The 18,264-nt window shown below is 35.4% G+C and overlaps 1 protein-coding gene across 1 annotated transcript; it reads left to right on the top strand.

Moving 5' to 3' along the window:
• Nucleotides 1-15,353: 15,353 nt before the first annotated feature.
• Nucleotides 15,354-17,276, top strand: LOC110644173 (uncharacterized). The gene is made up of 2 exons (XM_021796837.2): nucleotides 15,354-16,234; nucleotides 16,539-17,276. Exons 1-2 carry the CDS (start codon nucleotides 15,692-15,694, stop codon nucleotides 16,977-16,979), a joined length of 984 nt encoding a protein of 327 aa, XP_021652529.2. The 5' UTR covers nucleotides 15,354-15,691; the 3' UTR covers nucleotides 16,980-17,276.
• Nucleotides 17,277-18,264: the final 988 nt, after the last annotated feature.

Below are 18,264 nucleotides of genomic sequence, written 5' to 3'. Positions count from 1 at the left end.
CATAAGGTAAATTATAAATTATATAATAAAAGTGATGCAAATTCAAATGTAAATTCAAGCAGAAACCCCCAAACCCCTGAAGAGAGTTGTGAGGCCTATATTTAATAGAGTGCACCAGTGCTTTGGGTTAGATAAACCAGGAGATCTATTGCCCAAAATGTATTGAAGAAGAAGAAACCCAAAATCAATTTTGGAGAAGAAGCAAAAAACAAAAACTAATTTTGAAGAAAAAGAAGAAAAGGCCAAAACCAATTTTTGAGGAGAAGTAGAATAGGTGGGTGGGAAATTATATTAAAAAAAATTAAAAAAAATTAAAAAAAAAAAAAAAAAAAAAAAAACACAGGAAGGAGAAGTCAAAGGAGTTTTCTGTTAACTCAACTAAAGTTAAAAAGATTTATGCTATAAGTTAAAATTTAGGTATCTTTTTTTCATAAGATCACTATGTTCAGTATTATGTGTGTAATTCACTTGGATTATATGTATAATTTCAATAAATATAGGTCCCTCATTTTACTTTTTCTAAAAAGTAAATATGATTTCTCATTATATTACCACATTTCAATTTCTATGAAGAGATAAAGAGTGAGTGGTTTAAATATATTTCTTCTTTCATAAAAAATTAATTATTTTAATTTATTTAATATTAAATAAATAATAAATACATACTTATATAATTGTTATAATTTCAAATGTGCCTTATTTTTGAGAAAATTTTACATCATTATTATAACTTTATCTCTTTTAATATCCCCCACATTAAACCTATTTATATATAATAATTGTACATTATATTATTTAAATAATTTCATATTATTACACTGAAAATATTATTTCATTATTTATTCAACTCTCAAAATTGTTACAATCAACTCTACATATTGCAAATTAGAAAAATAATAAAATATATTAATTGTTATTATCATATTTAAAATGAATTGATTTTAATTTTTAAATGAAAGTATATTTTTTTATTTTATTTTGCTTTTTTTATAATATTTTTTATAATTATTTGAGATTCTATGCTAATAATTATTTCATTAATATTTTATATATTTTAAATATATTTTATAGATATGCTTTTTAATAATTTGCATAAGATTAAATTTATATTTCTCATATTATAATTAGCTAATATTAATTTTAAATATAAATATAATAATAATTTAAATACTAAAAATAAAAATTAATAAATCCACATGTAAAAAAGCTAGTATAGAAAATAGATGGGCCCACATATACACACCCTCTAAAGTCTTAATTTATCAGGACCCCATGTAGAGAAAAGAAAAAAAAAATCCTATAATTTGCATGGCTACGACAATAGAAGCAATAAATGAAATTTATTATAGACGCTGCAGAGTGGGTAAGAAAGAGCGGGTAAGAAAGAGTAGGTGAAGGAGACGATGAAGCCAATTGCGCCATTAACAGTGACAGTGACCATAGATAATTCCTCTTGCTTGTCCCCAAGGCGCTGTCCTCTTAATTTTAATTCATTCAACACATTAAATACTAGCGTTAAATGCCCTTATCTGTTGGTTGGTCATTCCTTGATTGCATACACAAAATTTATCGTTTGGGCTAGATACATCAAGAATTTCAAAAAATAATATTTACTTTTTCCCAGAAAAGTGAATCATTCTTATAATATAAAAAATAAATTCTATATAATTGTAAGAGATAAAATATGGGTATTAGATGCACCTAATAATTTATATCACGATCCAATCTATGGGCCGGATCGACACTAGGATCTGGGATAGCCTAAAGCCTCCGAGGCCTGTAGTAAGCCTAACTATTCCTCAATCCAATCCTAAGGCTCATTCGGACCTAATTTCAAGAATTTAACCGGATAGAGTCCGGCCATAAAATGGACCATTCAACGGGGAGTTTTTGACTCGCCCAACCTGTAAACACAATATAAAATAAATTGAGAAGCTTAGCTCACCTTCCACATGCTCATAATATCTAAAATCCAATGAGAGCTCAGCTCCCTCATCCAATTCAGTCATACATGCAATTAATAATCTTACAAATTCAATACCATATTATATTACGCACCCAAATTAATTAAAATACTCCTAACACATGTGGAGTCTAAAATTTAACTCAATTGTACAAAATACATCCAATACTACTAATTAACCTGCGAAGAAGAAGAGCATATTAGTCACAACAAGTAATCCTTCTGTAGCCTGGAAAAATAGATGAACAAGAGTGAGCGTCCGACTCAGAGAGTAAAATACTAATTTTAATCACAATTTCTATAACTAACTAAAGCTAATGCATCCTAAGACATGGAATGCAACATCATCATAATTTTCATACAAACCGCATCATAGCAGTAAAAAGGTAATTTGGAGCACTCACTCACCCAACATTGTACAAACAGTATATATATGGGAGCTAATCTCCTATACAGCTCTCTTAATCCAACCTCTACCAGCGAGTGTCTCTCAAGCCAGACTTTCGCTTAATAAACCAAATGCGAGGTCCCAGCAAGTATCTCTCAAGCCGTGTCTACGCCGACATATTCATAAAGGACCAGGTCCCAGCGAGTGTCTCTCAAGCCGTGTTTACTCGTCCTGTCCATATCCAATACCATACCACACGCACGCCAACGCATACACATTGCTTCAAATTACTACAAACAACATCCATGGCACTTCGTCAATTATGAATGCAATATAAAACGTGCCTAATGTTTAACTACATAGATACATATTTATAAGTGATGCATGGACATGCTTGAACATATAATAATATCGAAATTATAATTAAAATTAATATTTTAATCACAGACTTAACCGCGGTCACTGCAGCGACTGGGCGGAGGAGGAGAGGAAGGCTGTCCCGGCTCACCTGACACAAGCTTGGAAAAGACAAAAGACACTCTAGGTCGTACCGAAAATCCGGCAGAGTCTCCCCTATACCTAGAACCTATCCAACCTGCAAAAGGGTTCAAAATGCACTTCTATATCCACGAGCCATACATCCAACTCAATCACATCACATGGCCCCTCCTGGGCCCATCCAAACATTCAATAACCACAATTTGAAAAATTACAATTTAGTCCCTACAATTACTCCTTTTGCAAAAACTACCCAAATGAGCTCTAAAAATTCTAAAACTTTGCCCCGCGATATTTAGCAATATTATAGAGCTAACGCAAAAGGAATTATATTTTTCTAACCTATCATGAATATTTTATAGATTTTTAATCGAATTCAAGCACTAGATAATTAAGAAAAATGAGGGTTCGGGTTTACCTATGCCAATTTTGACCCTGGAGACGCGTCCGAGACATCTGAAAATGATGGGGTAGCCTATAACCTCGACCCAATTTGAAGACTTTTTCGGTAGCCTGTCTGCCCGGCCCGAAATTGCTATTGAATTTCCGTGAATTGAAGGTATCTACGCGAAGCCCACAACATGAGGGTTAGTAAATAATTTTTACGAATTTTCTAAGCTCATTTAATGCTCGAAAAAATACTGTGAAGTCTCGCAGGACCCATCAAAAAATGGTGTCGGAAAAATTTGAAATGGGTATTGCCGCAAAGCTCTTAGCTAGTGGAGCACTCTGGTACTCTCGGATTTTTTGTGGAGTTTACGGTTTTCGAGATATCTAGCTCGAAAATCAAAATGAGCTAAAACTTCCCGGACAAAAATTGGGCAAACCGCTCAATGGATTTTGGTGTTCTTGGTGTCTATGAAAAGTTCAAGAGGTGTAGAAGTATTTTGGGACAAGACCTGATCCGATTGGTGGCCGGATTGGACGAAATAGGCCCGGGAAGATGAAGCGGTAGGTTGCGCATGTAAGCAGCTTCTCTGGGTGCGCTTTTCCAACGCTTCAAACGGTGGCCGGCGAGGGAGAAGGGCTGAGGTGGTGCGCCGGGGTGTGGGGGAGGGCCAGGGGGCAGCGGTCTGCACAGAGGGAGAGGGAGGAGAGAGAAAAAGCGGGCTTTAATATATTTTTAATTTTGTCATATGGTCTTTAAATTAATTTTTAAAAATCATCAAAGTTTTATATTTTCAGAAAATCGAACCCGATTTCTAAAATTTAAAAAATTTTAAATAATTTTTCAAAATTTAAATAAAATAAAATATTAATATTTACCCATAAAATAATAAATTTAAAAATTAGGGGTGTTACATTCTTACCTCCTTACAGAAAATTCGTTCTCGAATTTTACACAAGGCAGAAGAAAAGAACATAATTACACATTGAATAAAAAAGGGTACTCGCTATGCATCTCCCGCTCTGACTCCCAGCTGCATTCTTCCACTAACTGGCTTCTCCACAAAACCTTAACCATAGGGATCTGTTTTAATCTTAGCTGCCTCACTTGGTAGTCCACTATGGCTACAAGTTGCTCTTCAAACGTCAAGTCTTCTTTCAGCTCCACTATATTCGGCTGTAACACATGAGAAGGATCAGGTATGTATTTCCTAACCATGGAGATGTGAAATATAGGATGAACATGAAAAAGGTTGGGTGGTAACTCCAGCCGATAGGCAACTGCTCCAACTCTATCAGTAAACTCAAAAGGTCCAATATACCGAGGTGCCAACTTGCCATTCTTTCCAAATCTCATAACTTCCTTAATCGGAGAAACCTTCAGGAATACGTAATCGCCTACTGCAAGCTCTACATCCCTTCGTCTGGGATCTGCATAACTCTTCTGCCTACTAAAAGCTGTTTTCAATCGTTCTTTGATTAAAGGAACCATCTCTAAAGTGTACTGCACTAAGTATACATCATGCACCTTCACTTCTCCCATTTTCGTCCAACACAGAGGAGACCTACACTTTCTGCTATATAGCGCCTCATAGGGTGCCATTCCGATGCTGGAATGATAACTGTTGTTGTAGGCAAACTCCACCAATGGTAGCTGATCATCCTATTGACCTCCAAAATCCAAAACACACATGCGAAGTATGTCTTTCAGTGTTTGTATTGTCCTTTCAGACTGCCCATCTGTCTGAGGGTGGAAGGCAGTACTAAAGTTTAATTGCATGCCAAGTTCCTCTTACAGCTTTCTCCAAAACTTAAAAGTAAACTGGGGCCCTCTGTCAGATATTATAGAAGCAGGAACTCTATGCAATCTAACTATTTCTCGAACATAGAGCCAGGCGTACTGTGCAACAGAATATGTGATTTTCACAGGCAAGAAATGAGCTGATTTAGTCAGATGATCTACAATTACCCATACCAAATTATATCCCCATGTGGTACGAGGCAACCCAGTTACAAAATCCATAGTGATCATTTTCCACTTCCATTATGGGATAGGGAGCTCTTGCAGCTTCCCTGACGGCTTCTGGTGTTCAAACTTCACCTTCTGACAAGTCAAGCACTTGGACACAAAGTCTGCTATGTCTCTTTTCATGCCATTTCACCAATAGCTATCTTTTACATCATGATACATCTTAGTGGAGCCTGGGTGGACATTGTATAGTGTATAGTGTATAGTGTGCCTCTCGCATGATTTCATTTCTGAGATTTTCCACGTCGAGCACACATATCCTGGAACCTTGCATAAGAGCGCCATCATTGGCAAATCCAAACTCACCACCTTCACCCTGTTGTACTCTTTCTATAATCATCATCAATTGTGGGTGTCTGTGTTGGGAAACTCTGATTCTGTCTCGCAGGTCTGGTCTCACTGAAAAATGGGCTAATAATACCCCCTCATCTGAAATATCTAAGATCAAACCTTCATCCATCAACTCATGTACTTCCTGAATCAAGGGTCTCTTTTCCGCTGATATGTGTGCCAAACTGCTAGAAGATTTTCTGCTCAAAGCATCTGCTACTACATTGGCCTTCCCAGGGTGGTACTGGATGGTACAATCATAGTCCTTCAAAAGCTCCATCCATCTCCTCTGTCTCAAATTTAAATCCCTTTATTGGAAGATGTACTTCAAACTCTTGTGGTCGGTGTATATCTCGCAACTTCACCATACAAGTAGTATCTCTAGATCTTTAGTGCAAATACTATAGCCGCCATTTCCAAATCATGGGTGGGGTAGTTCTGCTCATGTCTCTTTAGCTGCCTTGAAGCATAAGCCACTACCTTTCCATTCTGCATCAAAACACACCCTAAGCCAACTCTAGAGGCATCACAGTACACGGTATATCCTTCACCACTCATCGGTAATGTCAACACAGGGGCGATTGTTAGACATTTCTTAAGCTTTTGGAAGCTCTCCTCACAATCATCTGTCCAAATGAATGGAATATTCTTCTGAGTTAACTTAGTTAGGACAGCTACTATCCTGAAGAAATTCTACACAAAATGCCTATAGTAGCCAACTAGGCCCATAAAACTTCACACCTCAGTGACTGTTATAGGCCTAAGCCAATTAATTACCGCCTCAATTTTATTGGGATTCACTAGAATGCCTTCACTGGAAACTACGTGTCCCAAGAATGAGATGCTTTCTAGCCAAAATTCACATTTTGAAAATTTAGCATATAGTTGGTGCTCCCTCAAGGTCTGCAATACTATCCTTAAATGCCACACATGTTCTTCCTCAGTCTGAGAGTATACCAAAATGTGATCTATGAATATGATGACAAAACGGTCCAGGAATGGCCTGAACACCCTGTTCATTAAGTCCATGAAGGCTGCTGATGTATTACTGAGTTCAAAAGACATCACCAAAAACTCATAATGACCATATCTTGTCCTGAATGTTGTCTTGGACACATCCTCATTCCTGATTCTCAACTGATGGTAGCCTGATCGTACGTCAATTTTGGAAAAGAATCTAGCCCCTTGGAGCTGATTAAACAGATCATCGATCTGAGAAAGTGGATACTTGTTCTTCACAGTCACCTTGTTCAGCTGTCTATAATCAATACACAACGTCAATGACCCATCTTTCTTTCTCATAAATAAAACAAGAGTGCCCCAGGGTGAAGTGCTCGAACATATGAAACCCTTGTCCAAAAGTTCCTGTAGTTGCTCCTTTAGCTCTTTCAATTCTGCTGGTGCCATCCTATAAGGCGGCATTGATATGGGGTTTATACCAGACACAACATCAATGTAGAACTCTATTTCCCTTCCTGGTGGCAACCTTGGAAGCTCCTCAGGGAAGACATTCATAAATTCTCTGACAATAGGATCATTTTCAATGTTAACACATTCTACAGATGTATCTCTCACCAATGCCAAATACCCTTGACACCCACACCTCAACATTTTTTCTAGCACTGACACCAAGTTATATGGAGCCACGCTCCTGTCACCATTAAAGCTAAACTCTTCCACACCAGGTATATGAAAGTACACCATTTTGTTCCTGCAGTCTAAAGTGGTATAATGAGTTGCCAACCAATCCATTCTCAAAATTACATCGAAATCCATTATTGGTAGAGGAACCAAGTCTGTTGGGAGGACCCTTCCATCCACTACCACTGGGCTACCCGAAAAAACTATATCTACATCTATGTTGTCACTAAGTGGAGTAGCTGTAGACAAGAGGAATTCTAAAATTGTAGGGTTCCTACTCAATCTCATGGCAAAAACAGGGGAGACAAATGAGTGCGCAGCACCCGAATCTATCAAAACACTAGCCTCACAGGAACAGACTAGAAAAATATCTGCCACAACTGCATTGGAAGCCTGAGCATCCTGGTGGGTCAAGGTGAAAACCCGAGCTTGACCCCTACCCTGCATTGCAGAACCCTGAAATTGACTTTTACTTCTTGACCTGCCTCCAAATCTACATCCTCCTTGTCCTCGGCCCTATTGGCCACTGAACTGACTGACTGCTTGCCATGCTGGAAGAACCAAGATACAATCGATGAGGAACATTTTGCAACAGAACCCTGTGACCTCATATGTGGCTCGCTGAACACTGGACATTCTCTAGCAAAGTGACCCTGCTGGCCATACTGGAAACATACTCCTGAACCCATCATATAAGGTCCTTAATGTCTTCTTCCACACTGCATGCAAGGTGCCAAGGAGGATCCTGAATTAGACCCAAAACTGCTATAACTCGAACTGTGACTACTGCTGGATTCATACCTTGGTCTGAATCCTCGAGATTTGTATTTAAAACCACCCTTCTTGTTGTTTCTACCCCTACCTCTGTAGTGACTTTGGCCTCCGATATCTATGGTACCCATGTAGGGAACACCTGAAGAACCTTCTGCTCTATTCTTCTTGGCCCTTCCACTGTTATCTTCTGTATAGCTAATCTCAATCTGTCGGGCTCGATCAACTACCACATCAAAAGACTAATCAGACATCATGGCTAGGTTTGCATACCTTCTGTCTAGCCTCTTTAGAAACCTCTTTACCTTCATACTTTTCTGTAGCCACTGCTGTGGGGGCATATTTACTCAGTTTCAAAAATTCTATAGCATATTCATTTACGGATCTGCCATTCTGTCTTAAGACCTCAAAGGCCCACTGCTTTTGATCTCTGAAGCTTTTTGGCACAAACCTGTTGATAAACAGTTCCACAAACAGGGTCCATGATAATCCATCAATACGAGGTAATACGTAGTCTATCATCCACTATCTTGGCATTGGCCCCAATACATGTTGCACACACTCTATAAGCCTCCTATCAGTCAACTGTAACTCCATCCCTGCCTGTTTGCAGGAATCTAAAAATCGATAGGCATCATCTGACACATCATAAGTACCAGGCACCAACTTCTTGAAATTAATTATTTGTTTATAAGGTTCCCCTCTTGGTGCTATGGGCTGCTGCTGTTGGGGAGGGTGGACCATATATTGTGTCATCATATCGATGGTTCTCTACAATCCGGCTAGGGTAGCTGCCATTGGGTCCATGGGACCTTGGGCCATAAAAGACTGTTCCTAAACTGATGGCAGCTATTCTTCTACTTGAGCAGCTGTAGATCTCCTGCCTCGCCTCCTCGAAGCAGGCGCCTCATCCTGTGCCGACACCTCGTCTGGCACATCCTGTTATGGTGCAGTGACAGCTCTTCTGCTTCAACGCATTTTCCTGAAATTCGGCAGCATTAGCCCACAAAAATTCAAAATGGCATGTTACACAGCTCTATAAACTCATATTTACACACAATTATATAAAGTAGAAAATAGAAGCATGGATGACAATGCAAGGACGAATGTGGACCTTATTCTCCGCATGTGACTCCTATTAGACTCTTCCCAACACTTTAGACATATATTCCCTATGAATCTGGAGCCTAAGCTCTGATACCATATTTGTCATGACCCAACCTATGGGCCGGACTGGAATTTAGAACCTGGGCCAGCCTAAAGCCCCCGAGGCCCGTAGTAAGCCTAACTATTCCTCAACCCAATCCCAAGGCCCATTTGGGCCCAATTTTAAGAATTCAACTGAATAGAGTCCGGCCATAAAATGGACCATTCAATGGGGATTTTTTTACTCGCTCGACCTGTAAACACAATATAAAATAAATTGAGGAGCTCAGCTCATCCTCTACATGCTCATAATATCAAAAATCCAATGGGAGCTCAGCTCCCTCATCCAATCCAGTCATATATGCAATTAATAATCTTATAAATTCAACACCATATTATATTACAAACCCAAATTAATTAAAATACTCCTAATATATGCAGAGTCTAAAATTTAACTCAATTGTATAAAATACATCAGATACTACTGATTGACCTGCGAAGAAGTAATCCTCCTGTATCCTGAAAAAAAAGATGAACAAGAGTGAGCGTTCGACTCAGAGAGTAAAATACTAATTTTAATCACAATTTTTATAGCTAACTAAAGCTAATGCATCCTAAGGCATGGGATGCAACATCATCATAATTTTCATACAAACCACATCATAGCAGTAAAAAGGCAATTTAGAGCGCTCACCCATCCAACACTGTACAAACAATACATATATGGGAGCTGATCCCCTATACAGCTCTCTTAATCCAACCTCTGCCAGCGAGTGTCTCTCAAGCCGGACTTTCACTTAATAAACCAAATGCGGGGTCTCAGCGAGTGTCTCTTAAGCTGTGTCTACCCCGATTTATCCATAAAAGACCGGGTCCCAGTGAGTATCTCTCAACCCGTGTCTACCAGTCCTGTCCATAACCAATACCATACCACACGCACACTAACGCACGCACACTGCTCCAAATTACCACAAACAACATCCATGGCACTTCGTCAATTATGAATGCAATATAAAACGTGTCTAGTGTTTAACTATATAGATATATATTTATAAGTGATGCATGGGCATGCTTGAACATATAATAATATCGAAATTATAATTAAAATTAATATTTTACTCACAGACTTAACCGCGGTCACTACAGTGGCTGAGCGGAGGAGGAAAGCTGTCCCGACTCACCTGACAAATTTTATTGCAATTATTTAATATATTTAACTTGATATAAGCTTGGAAAAGACCAAAGACACCCTAGGTAGTGTCAAAAATCTGGCAGAGTCTCCCCTATACCTAAGACCTACCCAACCTGCAAAAGGGTTCAAAATATATTTCTATATCCACAAGCCACACATTCACAACTTAATGAAATCACATGGCCCCTCCTGGGCCCATCCAAATAGTCAACAACTACAATTTGAAAAATTATAATTTAGTATCTACAATTACCCCTTTTGCAAAAACTATACAAATGAGCTCTAAAAATTCTAAAACTTTGCCCCGCGGTCCTTAGCAATATTATAGAGCTAACGCAAAAGGAATTATATTTTTCTAACCTACCACAAATATTTTATAGATTTTTAATCAAAATCAAGCACTAGATAATTAAGAAAAATGAGGGTTTGGGTTTTCTTATGCCAATTGTGACCCTGGAGACGTGTCCAGGACGTCTGAAAATGGTGAGTAACCTATAACCTCAACCCAATTCAGAGACTTTTTCGATAGTCTGTCTGCCTAGCCTGAAATTACAAATCCAAGCAACTATTGAATTTTCGTGGATTAAAGGTATCCATGCAAAGCCCACAACACGGGGGTTAGTATATAATTTTTACGGAATTTTCTAAACTCATTTAATGCTCAGAAAAAAACTGCGAAGTCTCGCGGGACCTACCAAAAAGCGGTGTCGAAAAAATTTGAAATGGGTATTGCTGCGAAGCTCTTGGCGAGTGGAGCACTCCAGTACTCTCGAATTTTTTGTGGGGTTTACGGTTTTCGATAAATCTAGCCCGAAAGTTAAAATGTGCTAAAACTTCCTAGATAAAAATTGAGCAAACGCTTAATGGATTTTGGTGTTCTTGGTGTCTATGGAAAGCTCCAGAGGTATAAAAGTATTTTAGGATAAGACTCGGTCCGATTGGTGGCCGGATTAGCTGTAATCGGCTCAGGAAGGTGAAGCGGCATGCTACGCGAGTAAGCTTCTTTAGGCATACTTTTTCGGCGCTTCAGGCGGCAACCAGCGAGGGGGAAGGGCTGAGGTGGTGCGCCGGCATGTGGGGGAGGGCAGAGTGGCAGCGGTCGGCGCAAAGGGAGAGAGAGGAGAGAGAAAACGCGAGAGAGAGGGAGGGCTTCGGGGGCGCACGAAGAAGAAGAATTAGGAAAAAGAAAATGGGCAAGTCCGATTCAAGTACAAAAATTTAAATTTTTACTTTGTCCTAGGATAAAAAACGAAGTCCAAAAATTTTGAAAAAATTCTAGAAAACTCAGAAAAATTCGTAGAGTTCAAATATATTTTTAGTTTTACCACGTGGTCTTTAAATTAATTTTTAAAAATCATCAAAATTTTATATTTTCGGAAAATCGAATCCAATTTCTAAAATTCGAAAAATTTTAAATAATTTCTCAAAATTTAAATAAAATAAAATATTAATATTTATCAATAAAATAATAAATTTAAAAATTAAGAGTGTTACAATTTCTCATCAGTGTGTGGGAGATATACCGAAAAGTTTTGAATTTTTTATATTTATAATATATTTAAACATATTTTAATGCATAAAAATTTATAAATTTTATTTATTAATTTGTGAAATTTAATATATTTTATATTAATAATATATTTTAGATTATTTTAAGAGCATGTAACACTTTTTAAATAGTTTATATATATATATATAAATGGCAAGGTTCTCGTCTTTTTGGCATGTGGAGGTAGGTAGCAATCTATCATAGGCATAGAGGAGCCGAAAATCTTACAACAAGGGGATTGGTGCTCGTGGAATTCAGGACTTGTGAGACACAGAGATGATGCAAACATAATTCTGGGGTTGCCTATCAGTATGTTAGGGAGGGAGGCTAACCGAGCATTTTGTTTCGGTTGAGGGAAATGAAAGAATGGAGGAGATGAAGAATGAGAAATTATTAACTCTTTGTAATTAATTTAAAATATATATATTTTTTTTAAATCGGTGGGAGATAGAGAAAAATGAAATGTGTTTTATTTATATTAAAATACTTAAATATAATTCTATAATACAATAGCCATAAGAATAAAATTTATATTTATCTTTTATTTTAATAATTTATCTAAATAACATTCTTTAATTTTCTTTTTCTTTCTCTTATTTTCTTTTTTTAATTTCTTTCGTTGTCTTTGCAGATCTGAGATAAAATAAAAAAATAATAATAAATAAAAGGAAAGGGAGGGAGATATTCCGTGAAACGGGATACGATTTGGCTTGTAAATTTGCAAGTCGAGATGCTTCCAATTCGGCTGTTAGAGTAAGACCAGAGTTTTTGGAGAAGAATATGGGCTATCCCAGTGCCGGGAAACTAAAAATTTTTATGGCAAGCGTTAAAAGGAAACCTTCCAATTTGTCAGCCCGATTCCCAAATATGGAAGACAAATGCCAGGCGAGTGGGCTAAGGGAATCTACTGAGCATGTGCTCTTTCACTGCCTCTTTGCGGCAGCAGTATGGTGGAGTTTTGGTTTCTGTATTCGTTCACGGCTGATTCAAGGACATAATATGGTTCAATGCTAGAAGGAGATATTAGCATGGATAGGTGAAGGAGGCATGCCGATGCTTGCACAAGTGGTGTTCATTTCCTGGCAACTATGGAAATTTAAGCACGAAATGCTTTCATCATCCAACAGCAGACCTCCACTCCTCAAATCTATCCCCCTCTGCAATGGAATCCACCCCCATCAGGTTTTCTCAAAGTTAATTTTGATGCCGCATTTGACTCCAAGAACAATCTGGGTAATATTGCTAGTAATGAAGAAGGCAGAGTAATGAGTTGGAGTATCAAGAGAATTCCAGGACAGGTACGCCCGTCGACCTTGGAGGCCTGGGGCTTTGAGAATCGCAGCTCCATGACCTGTGTTTTTGTTCTCCTCTGCATGCTCAACTCAAGTAGAATGACGGAAACCAAGGGTGCTTTCTAAGCTATTTTATTTACGCGCTAGTTAAATGCCCGCACATGAGTTTATTATTTTTTAATTTTAATATTTAAATTATTAATATATTTATATTTAAAATTAATATTAACCAGTTATAATTAAAAAAATATAAGTTCAATATTACACAAATTAATTTTTTGAATTTAAAAAAAATTACACAAATTATTAAAAGACATATGTAAAATGAATTAAAAATATATAAAATATTAAAATAAATCATTATTAGCAAAAACTTACATTTCAAATAATTATAAAAAAAATATAAGTAAAAATTAAAATAAAACAAAAAAATATGTTTCCATTTAAAAAATTAAAATCAATGAATAATACGGGATTATTCAAATAATACTATGTAAACTTTACATTAATTATAGATAAATATGTTTAATATAAAAGACATTTAAGGAGAAATTATAATAACAATAATGTAAAATTCTTTCAAAAAGTTAAATCACATTTAAAATGGAATAATAATATAAAATTTATATTTATCATTTGATTAATATGAAACAAGTTATAATAATTAATTTTTTATAAAAAATAAAAATATTTCATCAATTAAAAATAAAATACATGTGAAGTATAAATTAAAATATTATATTTATGTAAATGAAATTATAAATATAATAAATATTTAAGTAACATATTCAAACTCAAAATCCTTGGTTTTTGACAATAAATTTTTGAAAAAAATAATTATTTAAATTATAAAAATTAAAATAATAACAATTTTTAAAAAAATAAAAAGATAATAAATAATTAGCATAAAAGAAAACACACAACTTTTATAAATAGTGATATATGACAGTATTTTTTCAAAAAATCATACTCATCCTGTATAAAAGGTTGCGGTAGCATCATGGGTGCAATATATACACACACTCATACTAGTGCATGTAGGTAATAATAATTTAAATATATAAATAATTTTAATTTATATATTTTTAATTTTAATATATGAAAATAAAATAATATTTTAAATTTATTGTTATTCTATAATTTATTTTTAGTATTTTTTATAGTGACTTAAAATTTTTATCTCTATAATTTTTTAATGAAAATTTTATAATAAAAATGTAGTAATATAATAAAAAAATTAATTAAAAATATAAAATAATTTAAGATAATTGAATAGCATGATCATTTTTGCAGTTTTAAAATTTTAAATTTTTTATACTAATAATATATTAAATAAATATAATATACTTAAATAGTATTTTTATAAATATTAATAATATTTTGAAAAAATATATTAACGATAAGGAAATAAATCTATACCTTATAAAAAAAAAAACTTATCAGCTTTATATATATATATATAAATATATATATGAATAGATTAAAAAAAAAAAAATACAAGTCACAACACCATATTCATATTATGGCCAGCGCGGCCTGACTTCAAAAAACTTTAACCGGCAAAAATGTAATAGAAGCCCATATCTATAGAGCCCAGGATTTTCTTTTTCTTGGGTTTGTTTTAGATTTTAAAGCTTCTTCGTTCCCAGTAGCTGCTATTTATGGTTAAAGAAATTGCAAATATACAATCTAAAGCCGACGGAAAAGGAGGTTTCAAACTGAAATGTTCTGTTGTCCTGACCTAATGAGTCTAGAATGAGCTAAATTTTCTTTATATTTTATGGCTAAAATCCAATTTCAGGAGTTTAAATTTTGCAACGATATATTTTTTTTGAGCTAAATCTTAATTAATCATGAACATAAGATGCTGTTATAATTTGTTATTAATTTTCCAGTAAAATGAAAAATTTTCTTGCACGCAATAAATAAAATGTGCTCCCTAAATATAGAAAGAAAATCCATTTTGGCATCTTTCTCCTCAATAATGTCCAAGGCCTAGCCAGTCATAACCTTAGCTGTCACACCACAGAACAGCTGAGAAGAAAAACAATGCACAGAACACTTTTCGGTTGCATCATAAACAAAAGACAATCACATGGGGAATGTGCTGGAATGACATGGTCTTGCGGCTAAGCAATCAGCCCTGTCTCACCTAATCCAATCCCAATGCTCATATCTCTGAGTTGTTACGATTCAATTTCTACACCGCTGTTTCAGACGCATTCTCACAAGTTCACTTTCATACTTTAATTTCTAATATTGAAATCTCTAGTCCGAGCCCTTAGTCTGTCCATTGCTCAAATTAAAAATAAGAGATTGCTATGCATTATGAGCTACATGCACATGGGTCTCCTGCCCCACATGAGCCTCCCAAGTCAATCCCCCATTTGTTGTGCAGCGGCTTCCAGTAGATAGCAGAATATAAAGAAAAATATATCACAAGAACCAACTATCCCATGTGTTTCGTTCTGTGCAGTAGATTCAGAAATTGTGCAAAAAACAACAATGGATTGTTTTGATGATGACCCTTTTGAGACATCCTCTAGTAGGGATGTAAAGGTGGATGGTGTTCACCAGCTTTTGGAGGAGGGTTGGTTCTTTGGGAAACTGCTCACCAGGAAACCAAGATCATCTTTAATGCTGAGGTGCTACTCTGATCCTACTCCAAACTTTGATCAAGCAATTTTAGCAGAGAACAATCCATGCATAGGGAAAGTTGTAGGTAATTCGATTCGTGAACCATCATTGCTGCCTTGTATAGGCTGGAGAGAAGAGAAAATTGAAGAGAAACAGCCGACCTGCAGGCAATTATCAGATAAAGCTTCGGTACAACAGCCTATCAAACCAACTACTTGTGCAGAAGGTATTCAAGAGAATAGAAGGAGCAAAGTGATCACAGGGCAACCATCAAAGCACAAATTACTTAGAACACCATCTCTACCCCCTTGTATAGGTAGGAAAGAAGTAGAAGAAGAAGAAGAGAATGATGATAACATTACAATGAGCAGATTGATTCGCCAAGCAATGTCTCCTCGTCATACTTCAAAGGTACCTCCCAAAACTTGTAGTTCTCAGCACTTTAAAATTTGGAGGCCTTTTTTTGAATGCTATAATTTGTTGCTTTGTATTGCAAATTGACAGGCTTAATTTACTTTATGTTGCTAAATCTATAGGTGAATTTTAGATATTCATTAATGAATCGGGTAACTTCGATTTTGTTTTAATAAGAATGAATCACTGACTCAATGGAGTATCTATTTATTGTGTAGGAGGATAATTGATCCCATATGCAGTTTTAATCCCATACTCAGTTTTATTCTTCAAGCAATTAATTCAAACACTTTGAATGCAGGGTATGATACAAAGTTCCAGCATGCCAAGGTACAGCCCACCAAGAAACTGGAAGATGCAAACCATTGACACAGTTAATGCTAACTCTAAACAAAAGAGGAATCTTGGATGTTCTAACCAAAGAAATATACAGAGAAGCCTAAGTAATATTGAATCTCAAGAAGTGCAAGGGTTCAAGGACTTGGGATTCACATTTAACAAACAAGACCTAAACCCAAGTGAGGCTGGAATTCTCCCTGGTTTGCAAGACGAGCAAAAAAAAAACCAAGATCATCAAGACCATGACAAAGTGAGGAGGAGACCTCATCTTTCTAAGGCATGGCATCTGCAAAAGCAAAGTTGTGCACCTCCAATTCCCATTTGGGCTCCCAAAAATTCAGCACAAGAAATGAAGGCACAACTCAAGTATTGGGCTAGAGCAGTCGCCTCTAATGTACGCTAATCAATTTTTTTTGGCCTTCTGGCAATTCCTAACATTTGTTGGACTTTTGATGGGTGTATGCTTCACAAATGAGCTACTCTTGTCACCTTGTATTAAGAGCAAACTTGCAAGAACTGGAGGAATGCCTTAGAGGATTGAAGAAATAACAATTCCTGTTGATTTTTAAGTCTGTATTTTTCTAATACTTGAGGGATTCAATAATCTGTAACAATAACAATAAGTCCTTTTTATCATTTGATTTGCAACAATAAAACATATTCTGATTTCATATTTCTCATAATTTTATTGATTTAGCCATTTGTGTATTTTTATTTTATATCAGATTTTTCATTGAACTAGTAATTTAAAAATTGAATATTTATTTCATATTTTTTATTGAACAATTATACAATGAATAGCTATCTCCATTCATAAACTTAGGATTTTCACTCAAAATCTTATGAGAAAAAATTAAAATAGATGCTATGAGCATTAAAAATTTCCCTCATTAGTCTAAAAAAATATTGATGGTGCTGTTTCAGAGCACAAAAATTTTATTTTTCATGGAGGGAGAAGGCCAAAAAATAAAGATAATTTAGAAATGTCCAACCAAAATCCAAAAGATGCAATGCAAGAAGATATTATTATCATAGAATTATAGAACTCCAAATTCAAAGGAAGAAGATAGAGAAATAATAATCTAGTTAAAAAAATAATAAAATGATAATAATAATAATAATTCAGTTATTTTTTAAAATTTATATCAAATATTTTTAAAAAATTATCAAATATATTCAGTATGCATGTTACCGCTTACAATTATATACCGTCTATTCTCCATCCTATGAAGAGCCACACTTCTCTAAGGAAGAGAGAAGCACTGCTTTTGTCTACGTGTATTCTATAATCTTCCATGTTTCCGTGCCATCACTACACTCTCTCTCCTCAGTTCTTCCCCCTCTCTCTCCACCACCACCACCACAGCCCTTCCTTTACTTCCTCCTCTTTCTACAAACCCAGCTCTCCTTTCTCCCTCTCAGCGTTTCCTCGTCCCAGACCCGACCTATGGCCTATGTAGCAATGGAATCCGAAATACGTACGGAAAAATGCGGAAACAGACACTAAAAAATAGCATTTTAAAAAATATAGAGAATGAAAATATGAAGAAACGCATAAATATAAAAAATATAGAGATATATTTATAAATAAATAATATATATATATTTAAAAATTTTAATAATAATAAATTTAAATATTAAAATAAAAAAAAAATAAAATTAATTAATTAGATTATTTATATATTTAT

Source organism: Hevea brasiliensis, unplaced genomic scaffold (genome assembly GCF_030052815.1).
Source record: "Hevea brasiliensis isolate MT/VB/25A 57/8 unplaced genomic scaffold, ASM3005281v1 Scaf171, whole genome shotgun sequence".
In the NCBI taxonomy this organism is placed as follows: domain Eukaryota; kingdom Viridiplantae; phylum Streptophyta; class Magnoliopsida; order Malpighiales; family Euphorbiaceae; genus Hevea; species Hevea brasiliensis.
Note: the sequence above shows the minus strand (reverse complement) of the source record. Positions and strands in the feature narration are given on the sequence as shown.

Coding starts and splice junctions, on each gene's coding strand:
- LOC110644173 (XM_021796837.2), top strand. CDS start 15,692: ATGGATTGTTTTGATGATGACCCTTTTGAGACATCCTCTAGTAGGGAT. Junction 16,235..16,538: donor CTCCTCGTCATACTTCAAAG/GTACCTCCCAAA, acceptor CTTTGAATGCAG/GGTATGATACAAAGTTCCAG.